This window comes from Pelophylax lessonae (genome assembly GCF_965119305.1).
Source record: "Pelophylax lessonae genome assembly, chromosome: 1".
In the NCBI taxonomy this organism is placed as follows: Eukaryota; Metazoa; Chordata; class Amphibia; order Anura; family Ranidae; genus Pelophylax; species Pelophylax lessonae.
This window is the reverse complement of record NC_138768.1, coordinates 663250378-663270002: the sequence shown is the minus strand read 5'-3', so window position 1 is coordinate 663270002 and position 19625 is coordinate 663250378. Positions and strand designations below refer to the sequence as shown.

At 39.1% G+C, this 19625-nt stretch overlaps 1 protein-coding gene across 2 annotated transcripts in view; it reads left to right on the top strand.

Moving 5' to 3' along the window:
* Nucleotides 1–19625, top strand: part of TTC29 (tetratricopeptide repeat domain 29) — a 421410-nt gene that overhangs the window by 194450 nt on the left and 207335 nt on the right. For both annotated transcript variants that reach the window (XM_082264156.1, XM_082264157.1), the window contains one exon: nt 1558–1643. In XM_082264156.1, the coding sequence (XP_082120282.1) occupies nt 1558–1643 (86 nt within the window). The remainder of the gene's footprint in view (nt 1–1557; nt 1644–19625) is intronic.

Sequence of the window (19625 nt, the reverse complement as noted above, 5' to 3'; positions counted from 1 at the left end):
AGGGTGTGCACACTAATGCAACAACATTATTTTAGCTTTTTATTTTTACTCCTGCCCCCCCCCCCCCACCACACACCTAAAACATTTCTGTTTTTTTTTTCATTTGAATTGTTCAGTTTATAGGTCACATTAACCACTTTACCACCGGAGGATTTTGCTGTCTTACGTCCAGGCCACTTTTTACGATTCTGCATTGTGCGACTTTAACTGACAATTGCGCAGTTTACTAACTAAGGGAAAGATTTCTGTCATTTTTGGTGTTTTTTTTTTTTAACGAGTAATGGCGGCGATCTGCGATTCTTTTTGCGGGACTGCGACATTGCGGCAGACAGATCGGACCCTTGACTGACATTTTTGACACTTTTGGGGGTACCAGTGACATTACTGCAGTAATCAGTGCTATATATATGCACTGTTACTGTAAAAATGACACTGGCAGTGAAGGGGTTAATTTTTTTGGAGAGGGAGGGGTTAATGTATGCCTGGTGCTTACTAACGTGTTTGGGGGAAGGTGACTGAGTGACACAGGGACAGATCGCAGATTCACCCTGCAATCTGTCACTGTCTGTCACTTAGGAGATTCGCCCGCTTTGTTTACACAAGCGGGCGGATCTCCAAACTCGATTCCCAGACGATCGGCCCAACTCCCGCTGTGACAGAATACAGCGGGAGCGAGCCTCCGGCGGTGCGCGAGCGCCGTCCACAAGGGGAGGAGTCCATCGACGTAGGTCTACGTCGGCGGACGGGAAAGAGCCACTGTGCTGCAGTAGAGGCACAGTGAGCGGGGGTAAAGTGGTTAAAGGTGGAAAAAGTTATGAAATTATTTATCTTCCTCTCATTTTTTTACATCACAGAAACCTGACATTTTAACAGGGGTGTGTAGACTTGTTCTATCCACTGTATATATCTCAAAATCAAGTCAACTTGGGTAAGTAGTTTATCTCACACTATATTGGGTTTAAACAGAGGAGCATAAAAAATACTTAAATGTTTAAGTAATAAAACAATTCCAGTTGTTTTGGGTTGGGGGCATAGTAAGAATTAAATATATTCATGGAACTACTGAGCCTGTTTAGAACCCAAATGCACATTCCTTCTGGATCTCTGCTACCAAAATAAAAGAAAGTCTAATATAGAAAAGAAAGCTGAAAAGCGTGTTTCTTGCTTTAATAGGTTGTCACCATGGAATGAAAGCCTGTCGATAATTTTTTTGAGGATTTAAGAACCTGCACAAATTTAGTATAAGCATTGGTACCTATTTTCTTACCCAGTTTCCTAATGCGCCATAATAAATAATAAAAGGTAAAGAAGAGTAGTTAAAGTAGAGCTATCTGGTTGATGCATTCCACTAGGACTTACGGGAGTGGAAGGAAACTATATGGATATGGATATGGTCAACCAGCCTAAAATGATGGAGGCATGGTAGCAGTGTATCCATACTTCAGGGATACTGTTTACTAAGTCATAACATAACTTATAACTCTCAACAAGTATATACCATTTGAAAATCAATATTTTTATTTTTCCAGCTAACTGTTATGCTATCTCTTTTTTCAGCTCATGATAAAAATTTGGAAGGAGGAGCAGCTTATAGACTGGGGATGGCACATATTTCATCTGGAAATCCCCAGACTGCTATGAAAGTAAGTGTTATGTGTTAATTCCTTATGTACCCTCCATACATGCAGGAAAAGAACATAGATACAGTCTTGTAGGGCAATCACTTTGACTAGGAAGTGGCCCTAACACTTTTCTTACATACACTTAATAAACATTAGGCACACCTATCCAGTACCCACTTTTTCCTTTTTTTTCCATTTTGTTCTATGCTACATCAGAAGCTGATATTGCTTAGGCTGGGTGATAGTTTTCAAATCTTCAGTCATCCCATGCCCTCTGTAGCCTTATTTTCCATTTTGAGCTGACAAATGGGTGTCAGCATGGTCTTTTGCTGCTGTAGTCTATATTTTTCATGGTTTGATGTGCTGTGCAGAAAGTGTTAGGATTAAGTTCACCTGCTGGTGGCACTGTGCTGCTCTGGGCTGATTGCTGCAGTTCCAGTGTCCACCAGCAGGTGTCTCCCAGAAGCCAGCAGGATGTAATGATCACTTACATCTGTGTTCAGATGCCAGGTGGCTTTTTAAGGCTGCTCCTCCCTTTCCCCAGTGTGTCACTATTCTGATTGCCTCCTCGTTTCCAGAGGAGCATTGTTCCTGAGATCCTGATCTATTCTGCACCCTACCCTGCTGCCTTGCTCCTGTACCCAGTCTTGTTTCCCCTCTTCCTTGCTTCCCTGTTACCCTTGTCCCTTATATTGTAGATATTTGTAGATAGTCAGTTCTTTGGTTTATTAGTTATTTTTGTCTTTGGGGTTGGTTCTTGTTTGCTAGAGTTACCTATGTTCACTATGTTTGCTGTGTATGCTTGTTTGTGTGTTTCACTGTAAATTAATCTCACTTTAAGGATATCTACATTGTTTGGTCTCAGTTTCCATGTGTAGCTAAGATATCTATCATATACTCTTTAGATGCAATCAAATGTAACCAAAAGAGATTTACCTTCCACTCCCCACATTGATGATGCCCCTCCAGCCCCAATGTCAGCACCACTGGGGAATGGTCAGACAGAGAGTACAGTTTAATATAAAACTCCTAAAAGGTCAGGGAACATCTGGCAACAACAAAAAATTCACAAATCTATTTAATTAACGTACCAGCATGTCTTTGGAGTGTGGGAGGAAACTAGAGTACCTAGAGGAAACTTGCACTGGCAAAGCATTCAAAACTTTTTTTGCTAACTTTTTTTGTTGTGAATTATCTCCTTATGGTGCCTCAAAAGTTGTGATCTAATGTAGGTTTAATTTTTAGTGACACCTTTGTATTGTTAAACTAATCTCATTAGGATCTGTTTGGTGCACTTCATAAAATTACAACTAACTTATGAGTTTTGCATCTATTGTTTGATGGCAGAGATTGATAATATTATGTTTTTTTTAACACTTTGTGTACTGAATACAACAGTCACTAATAGGGAGCTTGTTTTAGATGACATTGGGCAAAGGACAATAAGGAAAAGAAGGGAACAGGAGGGGTGTGGGAAGTGGGACACATAGGATTTTCATGGTGCCATAGAAAAGCATGAACAACTGGATAAAATCGAGAAAAAAAATGCATCACAAAATGAATGAAAAAAATAGAAAATATAAAAAAAATCAATAGTACATTATACGTTCATTAATAATTGGTCAGTTCAAGAGGCTCAATTGCAGTAGTACAGTTTTACCCATGATGTAAAAATACAACATGTATCCGGGTTCTAGTCTGCAGTTGGGCCACACTCGACATGTTTCGCAGCCGAAACTGCTTCTTCAGTAGTATAGGAACATGAAAGGACTAAAGTCCTGCAAGGACAAAAGATACATAAGCCCGCAGTATACAACCAATGAAAAGGTAGATACATTTCTTTTGTTACACATCATTTGGTAGCTGTGGAGAATCACAAATGCTCACCCTGGGTAACAATACCACCAAGTTTCGAATTCAGAAATGGCACCAATAATACTTTCCCCTGGGGCGAGTGCAGGAGTAGATACAGTTAGCCAACCTCGGTGGTACAGATAAGGTAATACAAAGATCATGAGATAAAGCAGCAGATAATCTAAATATCCTCAGTACATACCACACTAGTATTGCAGATAGGAAACCTCCTAATATATATCTATTGTAGGGAAATAGTCCAAATGCTCAATCAAAAATAGATACTTTGGAAACTCCCAAAGGTGAAATTAAAATCTATACAGATTTATAAGAAAAATGTATATTACTGAAAGCATGTTATCACTTGCAAAACACAAGCTAGCTAGCTTCTACATTTAAAAAAAGGAAGAGACTTGCTATAAGAAGGGGGTATATATTAACAATGGCATGTTGTATATATATAAAAACTGGATGTATTGATCACTAATATGCATGTATAAAGACATGCATCTGTTAGTAGCACATTAGCCACTAAATATAAAGTGTACTTAAAGTAATCTAAGTGTCCATACCCAGAACTGTCCAAATCTGTAGCCATAAACACATATAGAGTCCCCGAATAATTAATTAAATTAAGGTCTGTAAAAAAGAAGGACCTCAGTTAATCTAGTGACAAGCGGTACAGACAGGTATACATGCTCCTCATAGATTCCTCTGTTGTTTACCTTTGTTCTCTCATGGTTTCACTCAGTGCATGCCCGCCACAAGACCGCTGTGTGTGTGGCAATGGCATCCTTATATTCAATCCAGCACCTCATATCTGGCCAGCCGGCCCGGAAATGACATATGCCGGACCCGATCCCTAACTGCGTATGTGTTGGATTCCGACGCATGCACATTGCCGATACTCAAACCCAACAGAACAGGACGGATCTCCACTCACAGGTGCATCGGGTGCGGGAGGTAAGTGGGGAAAGAGACTCCCTACAAAAGAACTCCCACATGGGATCACACACTCGACCCCAGGAGACCGAAGGGCGCCCCCAGTGGTGGAAAATTGAAATACTAGGAGGAAAAATCCTGTGTAAAGTGATGCTCCACATTGACCAAAATGATACACAACATAGATGTACTACACATTTTAAAATTCAAATAGTGAAAGCCAAACATAATAAATAAATAGAAAGATAATAAGATAGATCTCAAGCTTTATAGCACACAATTTCCTTGGCGTCCAAATCTAGGGTTCTTAACATATGCACAGGCTGATACACCGAACATCCAAATACAGACTGCATTGGGACCATAGTCAACAGGCCTATAAGTATTGTTTGTATTGACTAGCATAGGGTCAGATTGTGTGAGAATACCCTAAAGGTGGATTGTTTTCATAAATGAAGGCGATTAGGCAAAAGAAGGAAAAAAAGAGGAAATTGAGAACCAGTCTTCTTTTCCCAATTATCACATATGATTCATAAAAAAGATTTATAGGTAATCATTTCAATAATGCCAATTGGATTGATCTAATTTAATCATTTAATCCATAATGTCTCTCTTTGGACAATATGTTTGTTCCAATCCCCAACTTGGAGGTCCGGGGGAACGACTTCAAGTACAAAAAATATGATTACTGAATTGTCATATCTGTGATGTAATCCTATGTGTCTAATAATCGTGGTAAGAATTTTTCCTCCACCTGAGAAGTATATATGGTCCCCTATCCTCTGGCCAAACTGAAGTATCATTTTTTCAACATGGAAAACTTTACATCGACATATCATTAAATATATCACTTCTTGGGTAGCACAGTCTTCATAATGTCACAACCTGTGCCATTCACTATTGGGCAGGTGAATGCCTGTACCTTCTGTTACCTGCCTTTCATACATATACACATACCATCATACATATGAGACACAGCAGACTTTCTTAAACATGTGCAAGAGATTCATGACCCTCTGGATGCCCTGCTCTTTGCTGTGGATATCAAGGCATTATATTGGAGTATCCCGCATGAGCAGGGCATCCGGATGGTGAAATCCTTCCAAAAAGAACCAAATCGATTCACCTGGCCCTTAATGAACTTTGTTGTACAAATATTATGGTTTATTTTAAGCAGAAATTACTTTACTTTCTCAGACTAAGTCTATCTACAAACCTGTAGGTTTGCGCACCATCATATGCTAACCTATATTTAGAGAGTTGGAAAAGGCAAGTATTCTCTGGCAACCAAATGGAAAGCTGGTTGCCACACATACTCTGTTGGTACCGGTTCATTGATGATTTATTCATGATATGGACTGGCACTCAGGATGATCTCTATTGCTTCCTTGAAGCCTTAAATACAAATACCTTGAACTTAAAAGTCGCACATACCATCAGCAGAGAAAAATTATCTTTTTTGGATTTGGAAATAACTATTCAGTCCGATGGATACTTAGCCACTAATCTCTACAGAATGCCGAGTGTCGATAATACCATTTTATGCGCAGCAAGTGCCCATCCCACCCCCTGATTAGAATCATGCCATATGCTCAATATTTAAGAATATGAAGGAACTGCACATCAGAATTCGATTTCAAAACACAAGCAGACAATCTAAACTCACGTCTACTTGATAGTGAACAATTTACGTTCAACCCATCGCCAAACATGGGCATCTGTTGACAAATGAGTATACGATTTTGAAATATGTTAGGCCAACGCCTGAATTGTTATTTAGATGAGCAACTTCGTTATGGGACCTTCCCACTACGAGCTCAAACTATTGTAGACCATTCTCAGCCCCTAAGAGGCACCTATAGGTGCGGTAATTGTGCACGTTGCTCGTGGGTAACCGAAGGTACAGACATTCGTCTGCCCAATGGTATATGGCACAAGTGGCGACATTATGCGGACTGTGCTACCCAAGGAGTGATATATTTAATGATATGTCAATGTAAAGTTTTCTATGTTGGAAAGACAATACGTCAGTTTGGCCAGAGGATAGGGGACCATATATAATGCTCAGGTGGAGGAAAAATTCTTACCACGGTTATAAGACACTTAGGATTGCATCACAGATATCAATAAAACATAAATAACGAGGCACTAATACATGGAAATCTACTGATGAAACTGGGAAATTCATAGATGTAAATGGTCAATATAAATGTCCATGTGAAAAACGAGATAAGTCCACTACACAGAGCTGGCCTTCAGGGGGGGGGGGGGGGGGAGTGGAAGCTGCTTCCCCAAACATGTAAAGAAAACAAAGGAAAAAGGCGCCTCTGAGTGTAGACTGTAAACATAATTTATTCCAAATGAATAGTAAAACTCACATTAAGGTGCATAAAACTAGCATTTCGGGTGTTATACCCAAAGGACATCCAGAGGAATGGGGTCTGTGATACCCATGCTGGTGCTGTGTCGCTGCAGGTCGCACTGGATCCAACCAGAAATCAAGATGAAATGAAGAGCAGCTGAGACAGAGGGCTGAGACGCACGGTGGAATGCAACATCAATCCTCTGACATCACTGGTCCGCAACGCATTTCGGAGCATGCGCAGTAGGTGTAAGATGACAATGCATGCTCCTTTGTCAAGCTAATGAAGAGGAAGTTTCTGTTCGTTTTCATAAGCACAGACAATGCCACCTAATGGCAAGAATATAGCACTATCGGGAAGGATAAACCTAAGGACAATTGCATAGCAAGCAATACTACAGACATATAAACATTATTAGAGCTAAAAATGTAGTTAATCTTATAAAACACTATTCAAAACATATAATAAAGGGCTGTGGATTAATATTTATCACCATAGATGTGTTCCTGGATAGAAAATATATATTAGGTATGAAATAAAGAGAATATAAGACCAATAAGCAATACAAAAGGGGGGAAAAAGAACAAAACAAAAACAAAAATATCAGAGCAGTAATAATGGATAACAATGTATCCCGTATATTTCTCTAGATCGCAAGTAATATATAGTCAGTGTGATGTTCCAAAATCCCATTTTATATTTACGTCAATATCAAATTATATTTTTGTATGCTAAATAATGCATTTACCATGAATTTATTCAGTCCAGAGAAGTTACCACCCCCCCCCTCCTCATTAGGAGAAAATCATTCCACTGTGTAGGATAGGCAGATTCTATATATATATATATATATATATATATATATATATATATATACAGTGCATTGCGAAAGTATTCAGCCCCCTTGAACTTTTCGACCTTTTGCCACATTTCAGGCTTCAAAAATAAAGATATAAAACTGTAATTTTTTGTGAAGAATCAACAACAAGTGGGACACAATCATGAAGGGGAAGGAAGTTTATTGGATATTTCAAACTTTGTTAACAAATAAAAAACTGAAAAATTGGGCATGCAAAATTATTCAGCCCCCTTAAGTTAATACTTTGTAGCGCCACCTTTTGCTGCGATTACAGCTGTAAGTCGCTTGGGGTATGTCTCTATCAGTTTTGCACATCGAGACACTGAAATTTCTGCCCATTCCTCCTTGCAAAACAGCTCGAGCTCAGTGAGGTTGGATGGAGAGTGTTTTTGAACAGCAGTTTTCAGTTCTTTCCACAGATTCTCGATTGGATTCAGGTCTGGACTTTGACTTGGCCATTCTAACACCTGGATATGTTTATTTGGGAACCATTCCATTGTAGATTTTGATTTATGTTTTGGATCATTGTCTTGTTGGAAGACAAATCTCCGTCCCAGTCTCAGGTCTTTTGCAGACTCCATCAGGTTTTCTTCCAGAATGGTCCTGTATTTGGCTCCATCCATCTTCCCATCAATTTTAACCATCTTCCCTGTCCCTGCTGAAGAAAGCAGGCCCAAACCATGATGCTGCCACCACCTTGTTTGACAATGGGGATGGTGTGTTCAGGGTGATGAGCTGTGTTGCTTTTACGCCAAACATAACGTTTTGCATTGTTGCCAAAAAGTTTGATTTTGGTTTCATCTGACCAGAGCACCTTCTTCCACATGTTTGGTGTGTCTCCCAGGTGGCTTGTGGCAAACTTTAAACTACACTTTTTATGGATATCTTTAAGAAATGGCTTTCTTCTTGCCACTCTTCCATAAAGGCCAGTTTTGTGCAGTATACGACTGATTGTTGTCCTATGGACAGAGTCTCCCACCTCAGCTGTAGATCTCTGCAGTTCATCCAGAGTGATCATGGGCCTCTTGGCTGCATCTCTGATCAGTTTTCTCCTTGTATGAGCTGAAAGTTTAGAGGGACGGCCAGGTCTTCGTAGATTTGCAGTGGTCTGATACTCCTTCCATTTCAATATTATCGCTTGCACAGTGCTCCTTGGGATGTTTAAAGCTTGGGGAATCTTTTTTTATCCAAATCTGGCTTTAAACTTCTCCACAACAGTATCTCGGACCTGCCTGGTGTGTTCCTTGTTCTTCATGATGCTCTCTGTGCTTTAAACTGACCTTTTGAGACTATCACAGTGCAGGTGCATTTATACGGAGACTTGATTACACACAGGTGGATTCTATTTATCATCATTAGTCATTTAGGTCAACATTGGATCATTCAGAGATCCTCACTGAACTTCTGGAGAGAGTTTGCTGCACTGAAAGTAAAGGGGCTGAATAATTTGGCACGCCCAATTTTTCAGTTTTTTATTTGTTAACAAAGTTTGAAATATCCAATAAATTTCGTTCCACTTCATGATTGTGTCCCACTTGTTGATTCTTCACAAAAAATGACAGTTTTATATCTTAATGTTTGAAGCCTGAAATGTGGCAAAAGTTTGAAAAGTTCAAGGGGGCCGAATACTTTTGCAATGCACTGTATATATATATATATATATATATATATATATATATATATATATATATATATATATATATATAGATCTATATTTATATATCTATATATTTATATATCTATATATCTATATATATATATATATATATATATATATCTATATATATATATATATATAATAGTATACATGCATATATATACACAAGTATACATGAAGGAAAAAAGAAGGAGAAAAATAAAAATAATTATAATTAAAATATGTAGTTATTATAGAATCGTAGCAACTTCTAATTCCTCATTTAATTCTCCAGTGACAAAGAATCTAGGGAGTATATCCAGTAGGTTTCTTGTTCACGTAACCTATAAAATCTCTTGGCTTCCGAGAGGTTCCTAAGTTGTTCTATGACCCATACGTCCAACCCAGAGGTGGATTTGTTATGGTATTCCATGAAATGAGGTGGGACACAATGTTTATCCTTCCCTCCTTCCACTAGTCTAAGATTCTCTTCAAATCTGCTTCTGAGAGGGCGTATGATTCTACCTACATACAATAACTTGCAAGGGAAAGTTATACAGTAGAAAACATTATCAGAGGAACAATTGTAAAATTCTTTTAGTTGAAAAGTTTTAAATTTAATGGAAAAAAGTATTTTTTCCATGCGTGACAAAGGCACATGTTTTGCACAAACATTTTTTGCACTGATACATGCCTACCAGAGGTATGAGGCAAAGCTGGGGAGAAACAATATTATCAGATTTTAATTTACTAGGTGAAATCTTTTTTTTTTTAAATTGAGAGCTTTTTTGTATGTGACTCTATGCTTAGTAGGGAGGAGAGGCTTAAGGTGTGGGTCTTCTAATAAAATGTTCCAGTGTTTTTCCAAAATTTGTTCCATCTTTTTATGTTCTGGGTGGAATTTTGTGATAAAGCGGACAGACTGATCTTTCTTTGGAGGTATGCCTTTCAGTTAATGGGCCTGGCTTGAAGGATAAGGGATTCAAGATACCCCTTTTCCTTTAGTCTATTAATCATAATGGTACTTTGCTGTATGTAGTCATGTTTGGTAGTGCAATTGTGTCTGAGCCGACAAAATTGGCCTTTTGGAATGTTATTAGTCCTAGGTCATTTGGGTGATGACAACTCTTGTAGTGTAGTAAAGAATTACCCACCGTGAGTTTAAAATAATTCATAGCATGTATTTCACTGTTTTTATAGCTCAAGAGCCAGGAAAGCTAGGCACTCGGAACTTAACACATATGTAAAAGACAATCCAAAGGGATTGTCATTACAATAGGAGACGAAGTTGGAAAAAAAATCACTACTACTCTCCCAGATGTTTAGTATATCATCTAAGTATCTACCAAAAGAGACAAATGTTTGGCAAAGTGGTTTATATTCCATATGTATTTGGTTTCCCATAAACCCATGGCTAGATTGGCATCAGTGCGCAAATTTAGCGCCCATAGCTGTACCCTGAACTTGTAAATAAAATTGGCCATCAAAATTAAAATATCTGTGTCAGGCAAAATTTAGTGGCTTTTAGAATAAATTTGGACTGACGAGAATTCATATACGAGTCACTGGATAGAAAGAAATTGAAAGCTGTGAGACCATACTCATGGGGAATAGATGTGTAGAGGGAATTAACATCTAGAGATAACCAATGGTAATCCTTTTCCCACCGGTATGGCTCTAGGAGTTCTAGAAAGTGAATCCCATCTCTGATATGGGATTGGAGTCCCTGAGCTATAGGCTGTAGAAATTGATCGATGTATATAGAAAAAGGAGATGTTACACTGTCCATAGCTCCAATGATAGGTCTACCCAGGGGGTCTGAGGAGGTTTTTGTGTATTTTGGAAATGTGATAAATATAGGGAGTACAACACACCTCCCTATTGAGAAAAGATGCCTCAACTTTATTGACAACCTTATCGGATTTAGCCATGTCTATTAAAGTTGAGGCCTCTTTTCTGTATTCTGGAAGTGGATCCTTCGAAAGTTTTTTATTTGGTGCAACATCGGAAAGCAATCTGTTCTCTTCCTTAATATAGTTGGTACAATCCTGGATAACTATACCTCCCCCCTTATCTGTGTTTTTTTGATAATCGCCTCATTATCTATTAAAGCTCTGAGGGCTTTTTTTTATGGGATAGATAACTGTCCCGATGACAATATTTTAGATAATGGTTGCTGGCATAATTTTAACAAATTGAAACACAGCCTTGTAAAAGGCTTCTAGATATCAGCCCTTTGCTTGGTGTGGAAAAAATACAGAGTTTCAATGTAGAATGAATAATTGGGGGGGGTGAGGTACTGAGATGTTGTGTAAATAGCTCTAGATCTGAGATAAATTCCTCTGAATACAGTCCCTCTAATGTTTCTATGAGATCTGCATCAAAGTTAAATTTCACAGGATCATATGTAGCGGGTACCTCTGGGGTACAGAAAATGGGTGTCAGGATTACTGGGTCTAGCTCAAAGTCCAGGTGCAATAAGCAGCAGCACAAACGTGGTCAACAAGCTGGTTCTAATACACAGGAGATCAGCCAGAGTAAGGGAACAAGCAGAAGAGTAGTCATAGTCGTTAGCCGAAGATCAGTACAAAAGCGATGAAGAGCAATATGGCAGCAGGCAGAGGCATAGTCCTGGAATGTAGCTGGAGGTTGGTACACAAGTAGAAGATTCAGGAGGATGAAGCACACAAGCTAGATCTTGGCAAAAGCACAATAATCTGGCATCAGGAAGTTCCCAGATCAGATTTAATTAGGAAGTTCAAAGGAGTGACCAAAGGTTCAGAGTTCACAGGAGGCTAAGCAAGGAACTGGACAGGAGACAGGACAAGGTCTAGGTCACCACACAGGTCAAGAATGCATAGGTATTAGATGCTGGATAGCTCAGCAAGAAGAAGCACCACCAGAAGCAACCGACAATGGGATTAGGTGATTACACCTACTGCTCATGCTCCGAAACGTGTCGCGGACCAATGACGTCAGAAGATCGATGCTGCATTCCACCGTGCGTCTCAGCCCTCGGGTTCAGCTGCTCTTCATTTCATCTTGATTGCCGGCCGGACCCAGCGCAACCTGCAGAGACACAGCACCAGCCAAGCAGAGACACAGCTCCAGCCAAGCATCACAGACCCCTTTCCTCTGGACGTCCTTTGAGTATAACACCCAAAAATTTTAATTTTATGCACCTTAATGTGAGTTTTATTATTCATTTGGAATACATTTTGTTTACACTCTACACTCAGAGGCGCCTTTTTCCTTTGTTTTCTTTGGATCACAGATAGGACAAATCAGTAATAACATTTTTTGTACTTGAAGTCGTCCCCCTGGACCCCTGAGGTGGGGATTGGGACAAATGTATTTTTCAAAGAGAAATACATTATGGATTGAACGATTAAATGCAATCAATCCACCTTACATTAAAGAAAGACTACCTATAAGTCTTTTTTTGAATCATATGTGATAATTGGTGTAAGGGTGCCAGCAAACCAGACCACATGAAGATGCAAGTAAAATAAAAAAGTTTATTAATGCAACAATATTAAATGCACAGCAAGAGAGAGGAGTGAAATCAAGAACAGTCAGGGTCAAGGTTCGGAAGCGGGTAGTCCTCCAAGCCGGGATCGAGTCCAGGAGCGGGTAGTCATCCAAGCCATGGTCGAGTCCAGAAGCGAGTAGTCTGCCAAAGCCAGGTCGTCAACCAATGCGGGGTCATCTGCCGATGCGGAATTGAGAGCTAGGAAGGTCATTTGCCAAGCCAAGTCATGCACGGAGAAAACACTAACAACAGAGGACTGCTAGCAGTGATGCACCTTGGAGCACAAATGCAAGGGCAAGGTCCGAAAACCATCAGGTGATATATATAGTCAGCTGTGCAACATCATCAAGTGATGATGCAAACAGGGTTTATAAGAGACAGCAGTCTACACATGTCCAAGATGGCTGCCAACAGGAGGGCAAGGTAAGACCTTGACAATTGGGAAAAGAGGACCGCTTGGTTCTCAATTTTCTCTTTTTTTCTTTCTTTTCCCTAATCACCTTCAATTATAAAAACAATCCACCTTTAGGGTATTCTCACACAATCTGGCCCTATGCTTGTCAATACAAACAATACTTAAGAGGCCTGTTGACTATGGTCCCATTGCAGTCTGTATTTGGATGTTCGGTGTATCAGCCCGTGCATATGTTAAAAACCCTGCACTTGGACGGCCAGGAAATTGTGTGCTATAAAAAATTTTTGGGAACTATCTTATTATCTTTCTAATTATTTCTTTTGTTTGGCTTTCACCTTTTGAATTTTAAAATGTGTAATTTATCTATGTTGGACTCTATTGTGTATCCTTTTGGTCACTGTGGAGTGTCACTTAACACAGGATTTTTCCTCCTGGTATTTCAATTTTCCACCACTGGGGGGCGCCCTTGGGGGCAAGTGTGCAATCCCTTGTCGGAGTTCATTTCTGGGGAGTCTCTTTCCCCATTTTCCTCCCTCACCTGTTGCACCTGTGAGCGGAGCTTCTGCCTGCTCTGTTGGGTTTCAGTATAGGCACTGCGCATGCACCGAAATCTGGAGCATGCACAGTTAGGGATCGAGTCAGACATACGTCATTTCTGGGCTGGATATAATCTGCAGATTAACTGAGGTCATTCTTTTTTACAGACCTTTATTTAATAACTATACAGGAAATCTATATATGTTTATGGCTACAGATTTGGACTGTTTTGGGTAAGAGCACTTAGATTACATGAAGTACACTTTATCTTTAGTGGCTAATGTGCTACTAACTAATACATGTCTTTATACATGCATAGTGATTAATACAGCCAGTTTTTATATATATCCACTGATTGTTTTCTGTAGGGTATGCCTATTTTAAGGACCATAAACAACTCACAAGCAATGTGCAAATGACTGATCTCTTCAGCAAAGTGACACTATTGCGATTCAGTACAACACCATTATCATCAGCGTCCAACAATTAAAGGCCTTTCTGTTTGATCTGATACGCTTGGTGCATGCTCTCTTGGTATGTTCAAGTCAGCCTGCCATTTATTATAGGCTACAACATGCCCTTGTTGATATATACCCCCTTCTTATAAATTGGTAAGTCTCTTCCTTTTTTGACATGTAGAAGCTAGCTTGTTATGTTTTGCAAGGGATAACATGCTTATAGTAATATACGTTCTTCTTATGAATCTGTATAGATTTTAATTTTGCCTTGGGGACAGTTTCCAACATATTTATTTTTGATTGAGCATTTGGACTATTTCCCCACAATAGCCACATATTAGGAGGTTTCCCATCTGCAATACTAGTGTGGTATGTACTGAGGATATTTAGATTATCTGCTGCTATATCTCTTTCACCCAACATGATTATGATCATGATCTTTGTATTACCTTATCAGGGTGGCTTACTGTATCTGCTCCCGCACTCGCCCCCAGGGGAAAGTATTTTTGGTGCCCTTTCTGAATTTGATACTTGGTGGTATTGTTACCTAGGGTGAGCATTTGTAGTTCTCCACAGCTACCAAACAATGTGTAACAAAAGAAATGTATCTATCTTTTCATTGGTTATAAATTGTGGACTTATGTATGTTTTGTCCTCCCGAAGAATCGGTTTCTGCCGTGAAACTTATCGAGTGTGGCCCAACTGCAGACTAGAACCCGGATACATGTTGTATTTTTACAACACGGGTAAAACTGTACTACTGCAATTGAGCCTCTTGAACTGACCAATTATTAATGAACATATAATGTACTTATTGATTGTTATATTTTCTATTTTTTTTTTTCATTCATTTGTAATAACAAATATATCCAATTGTTCATGCTTTTCTATGGTACCATGAATATCCTATGTGCCCCACTTTCCTTCCCCCTCCTGTTCCCTTCTTTTCCTTATTGTCTTTTGGCCAATGTCGCCTAAAACATACTTACTATGTCATGAGATGAAGGTACCTTACATACAAAAAATATTTTTAAGGAGCACTAGCTATCTAAAGCCTAATAGGGGGGATGAATCTCCCCAGCAGAGACATAGACAGCAGAAACTTGGCATGCTGTAGGTTGTAACTCACCACACTAACATAAAATTGCTTTATATACATTTTGAGCGATGGTTCTTTCTTTTTTTTTTTTTTTTTATAATATGCAGTCCCAAAGGTTAATATTTGCAATAATATCATTGTAATAATAATTTTTTTTTAGATTTGCACAATAATTTGGATCTTCCATTTGAACCAGTGAACCATATTTCTTTAACTGTCTGATTTAATCAGAGTTACGTTTTTCAATAGGTCACATAGGCCATGGCCTAGGAGTCCTGGATGCCAGAGGAGGTTACTGTCCATTCTAGATTTTTAGTTACTTAACTGAATTCATTAACTATTGTACCCTCACAATCTATAGTAGTAGCAGTGAGTACCTGATTAACTGCAACCCCTGCCCCTTCCCAAATAGCATTAGCATTATGAAACTAGGCCTATACAGACCTTTACTTTTAGCTATGTTGTCTTCAGAGTGCCCTGACTCATAATACTTACAGTGTCAATGGGGCATGTGGGAGGGCAGGGACGCGGGGACAGCAGTCATGTCTCTATCCATGTGGGAATGTGACTGCACAGACTGAGCTTGTTGTCTAGATGATGGTCAGAGTCTTATGGGGATGGGCAGTACCAGTGCAGTTATAGATGTAAAGTGTTTTTATGTCCCAGAAGTTTTCTGTTTGTTGTAGATAGAGTACGGAAGGTTCAGATCAGGGGTTGGCAACAGATTATTTATGATCTACCCATCAATTGCTACCATGTTGCTACCATGTTGGAGTATGAAGAATTTATCAGCCTCTGGTCTTCCTAAGGTTAAGAACATTGTGTTAGACAATTCCTGCAAATAATTGACTCTTTCACATCAATGTGCTTGGGGGTACATCATCACCCATTTTGCATCATAAAGTCAGATTAGAGCTGATAGTACTGCAATCATTATGAGAAAAGATATCTGTGGGCTTGATTACTTACTGACTGCATCATTTTTAGGCATCTGTAAGGTATTAAAGATGGGATTCTAGCGTAGAAATATCAAAAGTCAATTTACACTGATCTAAATGTCTGGTTCAACCTCGGACACAAAACGTGTGCTACCTGATTTTATTCAGATTTGACACTACTATCTCTAAACCTTCTTTGAATTGCTCAAATTTCACCCATTTGGGGCTAACATTGTTCCTTGCATATTAATAGCAGAACTGCCAGCAGTAGTAGTTTTCTTTTCTTTTTTTGAAATCTGCAATTTACAACAGATTTTTAAAAGAGATGTATTTTTGTACGTAGAAAATGTTATTAGCAAGAGCTGCTAGTTATCATTATCTCTTCTTTGCCTGCTGTTTGATATTTCCTGACCTTTACAGACCTGACCAGACACCTTTTCCCATTACAAGTAATGAATTACGCCATAAATAAGGCACATCTTAGCGCTTTGAATGGACTCTCTTTTAGAAGAAATATTTTTTTAAAAACATGAAGAAAAATGTGTTTAGTTGGCAGGCTTTTGTGTTTACCTTTAATTTTAATTCTATATTATCCTTCATTCATTTAATATATGAAATTAAGAAAGTAATGCAATGTATAAAAGGCACCATAAAATTGCCAAAAATTAGTGATGGTTTCTGCTGACTGAGGCGTGCATGTTTGTAGTTTGTGAATGTTGTTAACCACTTTCCCACCGGAGGATTTTGCAGCTTAAAGACCAGACCCCTTTTTTCAACTTGGCACTTCGTGATTTTAACTGATAATTGCTCGGTCATGCAATGCTGTACCTAAACGAAATTTACGTCCTTTTTTTCCCACAAACAGAGCTTTCTTTTGGTGGTATTTGATCGCCTCTGCGCTTTTTATTTTTTGCGATATTAATAAAAAAAGAGCGAAAATTTTGCAAAAAAATGACATTTTCAACTTTGTCTTTTAAAAAATATCCAATATACTCGATTTATGTCATTTTTTTTTTGCCAAAATATATTTAGCTACATGTCTTTGACAAAAAAAAAATCAATGAGCGTATTTTTATTGGTTTGCGCAAAAGTTATAGCGTCTACAAACTATGGTGTAAATAGTGAAATTTACGCAGCTTTAATTTCTGACTGCCAATCTCATTTCATGAAGTGCTAAAATGGCGGGGCAGTACAAAACCCCCCCAAACTACCACTTTTTGGAAAGTAGACATCCTAAGGAATGTCCTGACAGGCATGTTGAGCTCATTGAATATTTCATTTTTTTTGTCACAGGTGTTTGAAAAATGACTAAAAAAAAATTTTTTTTTTTTTTTACACAAAGTTGTCATTGAAATGATATATTGCTCACACATGCCATGGGTATATGTGTAATTACACCCCAAATATATTCTGCTGCTTCTCCTGAGTACAGGGATACCACATATGTGGGACTTTTTGGGAGCCTAGCTGTGTAGGGGTCCCCAAAAACAAATCACCACCATCAGAATTTCAAAGGGCGTACATTTTTCATTGCATTTTCTCACTACCTCCAACGGTTTAGGAGGCCCTGAAATGTCAAGATACCACAAAACCCCCCCAAATGACCCCATTTTGGAAAGTAGACACCCCAAGCTGTTTGCTGAGAGGCATGGTGAGTCCATGGAATATTTTATATTTTGCCACAAGTTTTGGGAAAATTACAATTTTTTTTTTTAATTTTTATTTTTTACACAACGTTGTCACTAAAAGATAAATTTCTCACACATGACATGGGTATATGTGGAATGACACCCCAAAATACATTCTGCTGCTTCTCCTGAGTATGGGGATACCCCATGTGTGAGACTTTTTGGGAGCCTAGCTGTGTACAGGACCGCAAAAGCCAATCAACACTCTCAGGTTTTCTAATGGCGTAAATTGTTCATGTCATCTCTGCACTACCTGTCACAGTTTCGGAGGCCCTAAAATTCCAAGATAGCACAAAACCCCCCCAAATGACCCCATTTTGGAAAGTAGACACCCCAAGCTATTTGCTGAGAGGCATGGTGAGTCCATGGAATATTTTATATTTTGCCACAAGTTCCGGGAAATATATATATATATTTTTTTTTTTTTACACAAAGTTGTCAGTAAATGATATATTGCTCACACATGCCATGGGTATATGTGAACTGACACCCCAAAATACATTCTGCTGCTTCTCCTGAGTACAGGGATACCCCATGTGTGAGACTTTTTTGCAGTCTAGCCGAGTACAGGACCCCGAAAACCAACCTCCACTTTCAGGCTTTCCAAGGGCGTAAATTGTTGATTTCACTCCTGACAACCTATCACAGTTTCGGAGGCCCTAAAATTCCAAGATAGCACAAAACCCCCCCAAATGACCCCATTTTGGAAAGTAGACACCCCAAGCTATTTGCTGAGAGGCATGGTGAGTCCATGGAATATTTTATATTTTGCCACAAGTTCCGGGAAATATATATATATATATATATATATATATATATATATTTTTTTTTTTTTTTTACACAAAGTTGTCAGTAAATGATATATTGCTCACACATGCCATGGGTATATGTGAACTGACACCCCAAAATACATTCTGCTGCTTCTCCTGAGTACAGGGATACCCCATGTGTGAGACTTTTTTGCAGTCTAGCCGAGTACAGGACCCCGAAAACCAACCTCCACTTTCAGGCTTTCCAAGGGCGTAAATTGTTGATTTCACTCCTGACTACCTATCACAGTTTCGGAGGCCCTAAAATTCCAAGATAGCACAAAACCCCCCCAAATGACCCCATTTTGGAAAGTAGACACCCCAAGCTATTTGCTGAGAGGCATGGTGAGTCCATGGAATATTTTATATTTTGCCACAAGTTCCGGGAAAAATGGATTTTTGTAAAATCTTACCGTAAAATCCTTTTCTCTTAGCTCATCGACAGACGTAGTCCTCGGTGATACACCGCAGGAGCAGGACTAGACAGGAAATTAAAAAGCTCTGGCCACACCCTAGGGGCAGTCCCAGAGGGTATATCCTCTCTCTCTCTGCCTCAGCAAATCAGTTATGTGAAAAAGCAGTGCTTAGAGAATTTAACCCAACCCAACTCCAAAACAGAGGGGCGGGGACTACGTCTGTCGATGAGCTAAGAGAAAAGGATTTTACGGTAAGATTTTACAAAAATCCATTTTTCTCTAGCGCTCATCGACAGACGTAGTCCTCGGTGATACACCACCTTCGGGACGTCCCAGAGCAGTATCACAACTGAGGGGTGGGAAAATGGAAATCAAATCCCAATCTAGAAGGCCCAACCGGTGCCAACTAGAAGTTTACAATGCTCATCCTTAATGATGAGACTCAACCAAAAAAAGA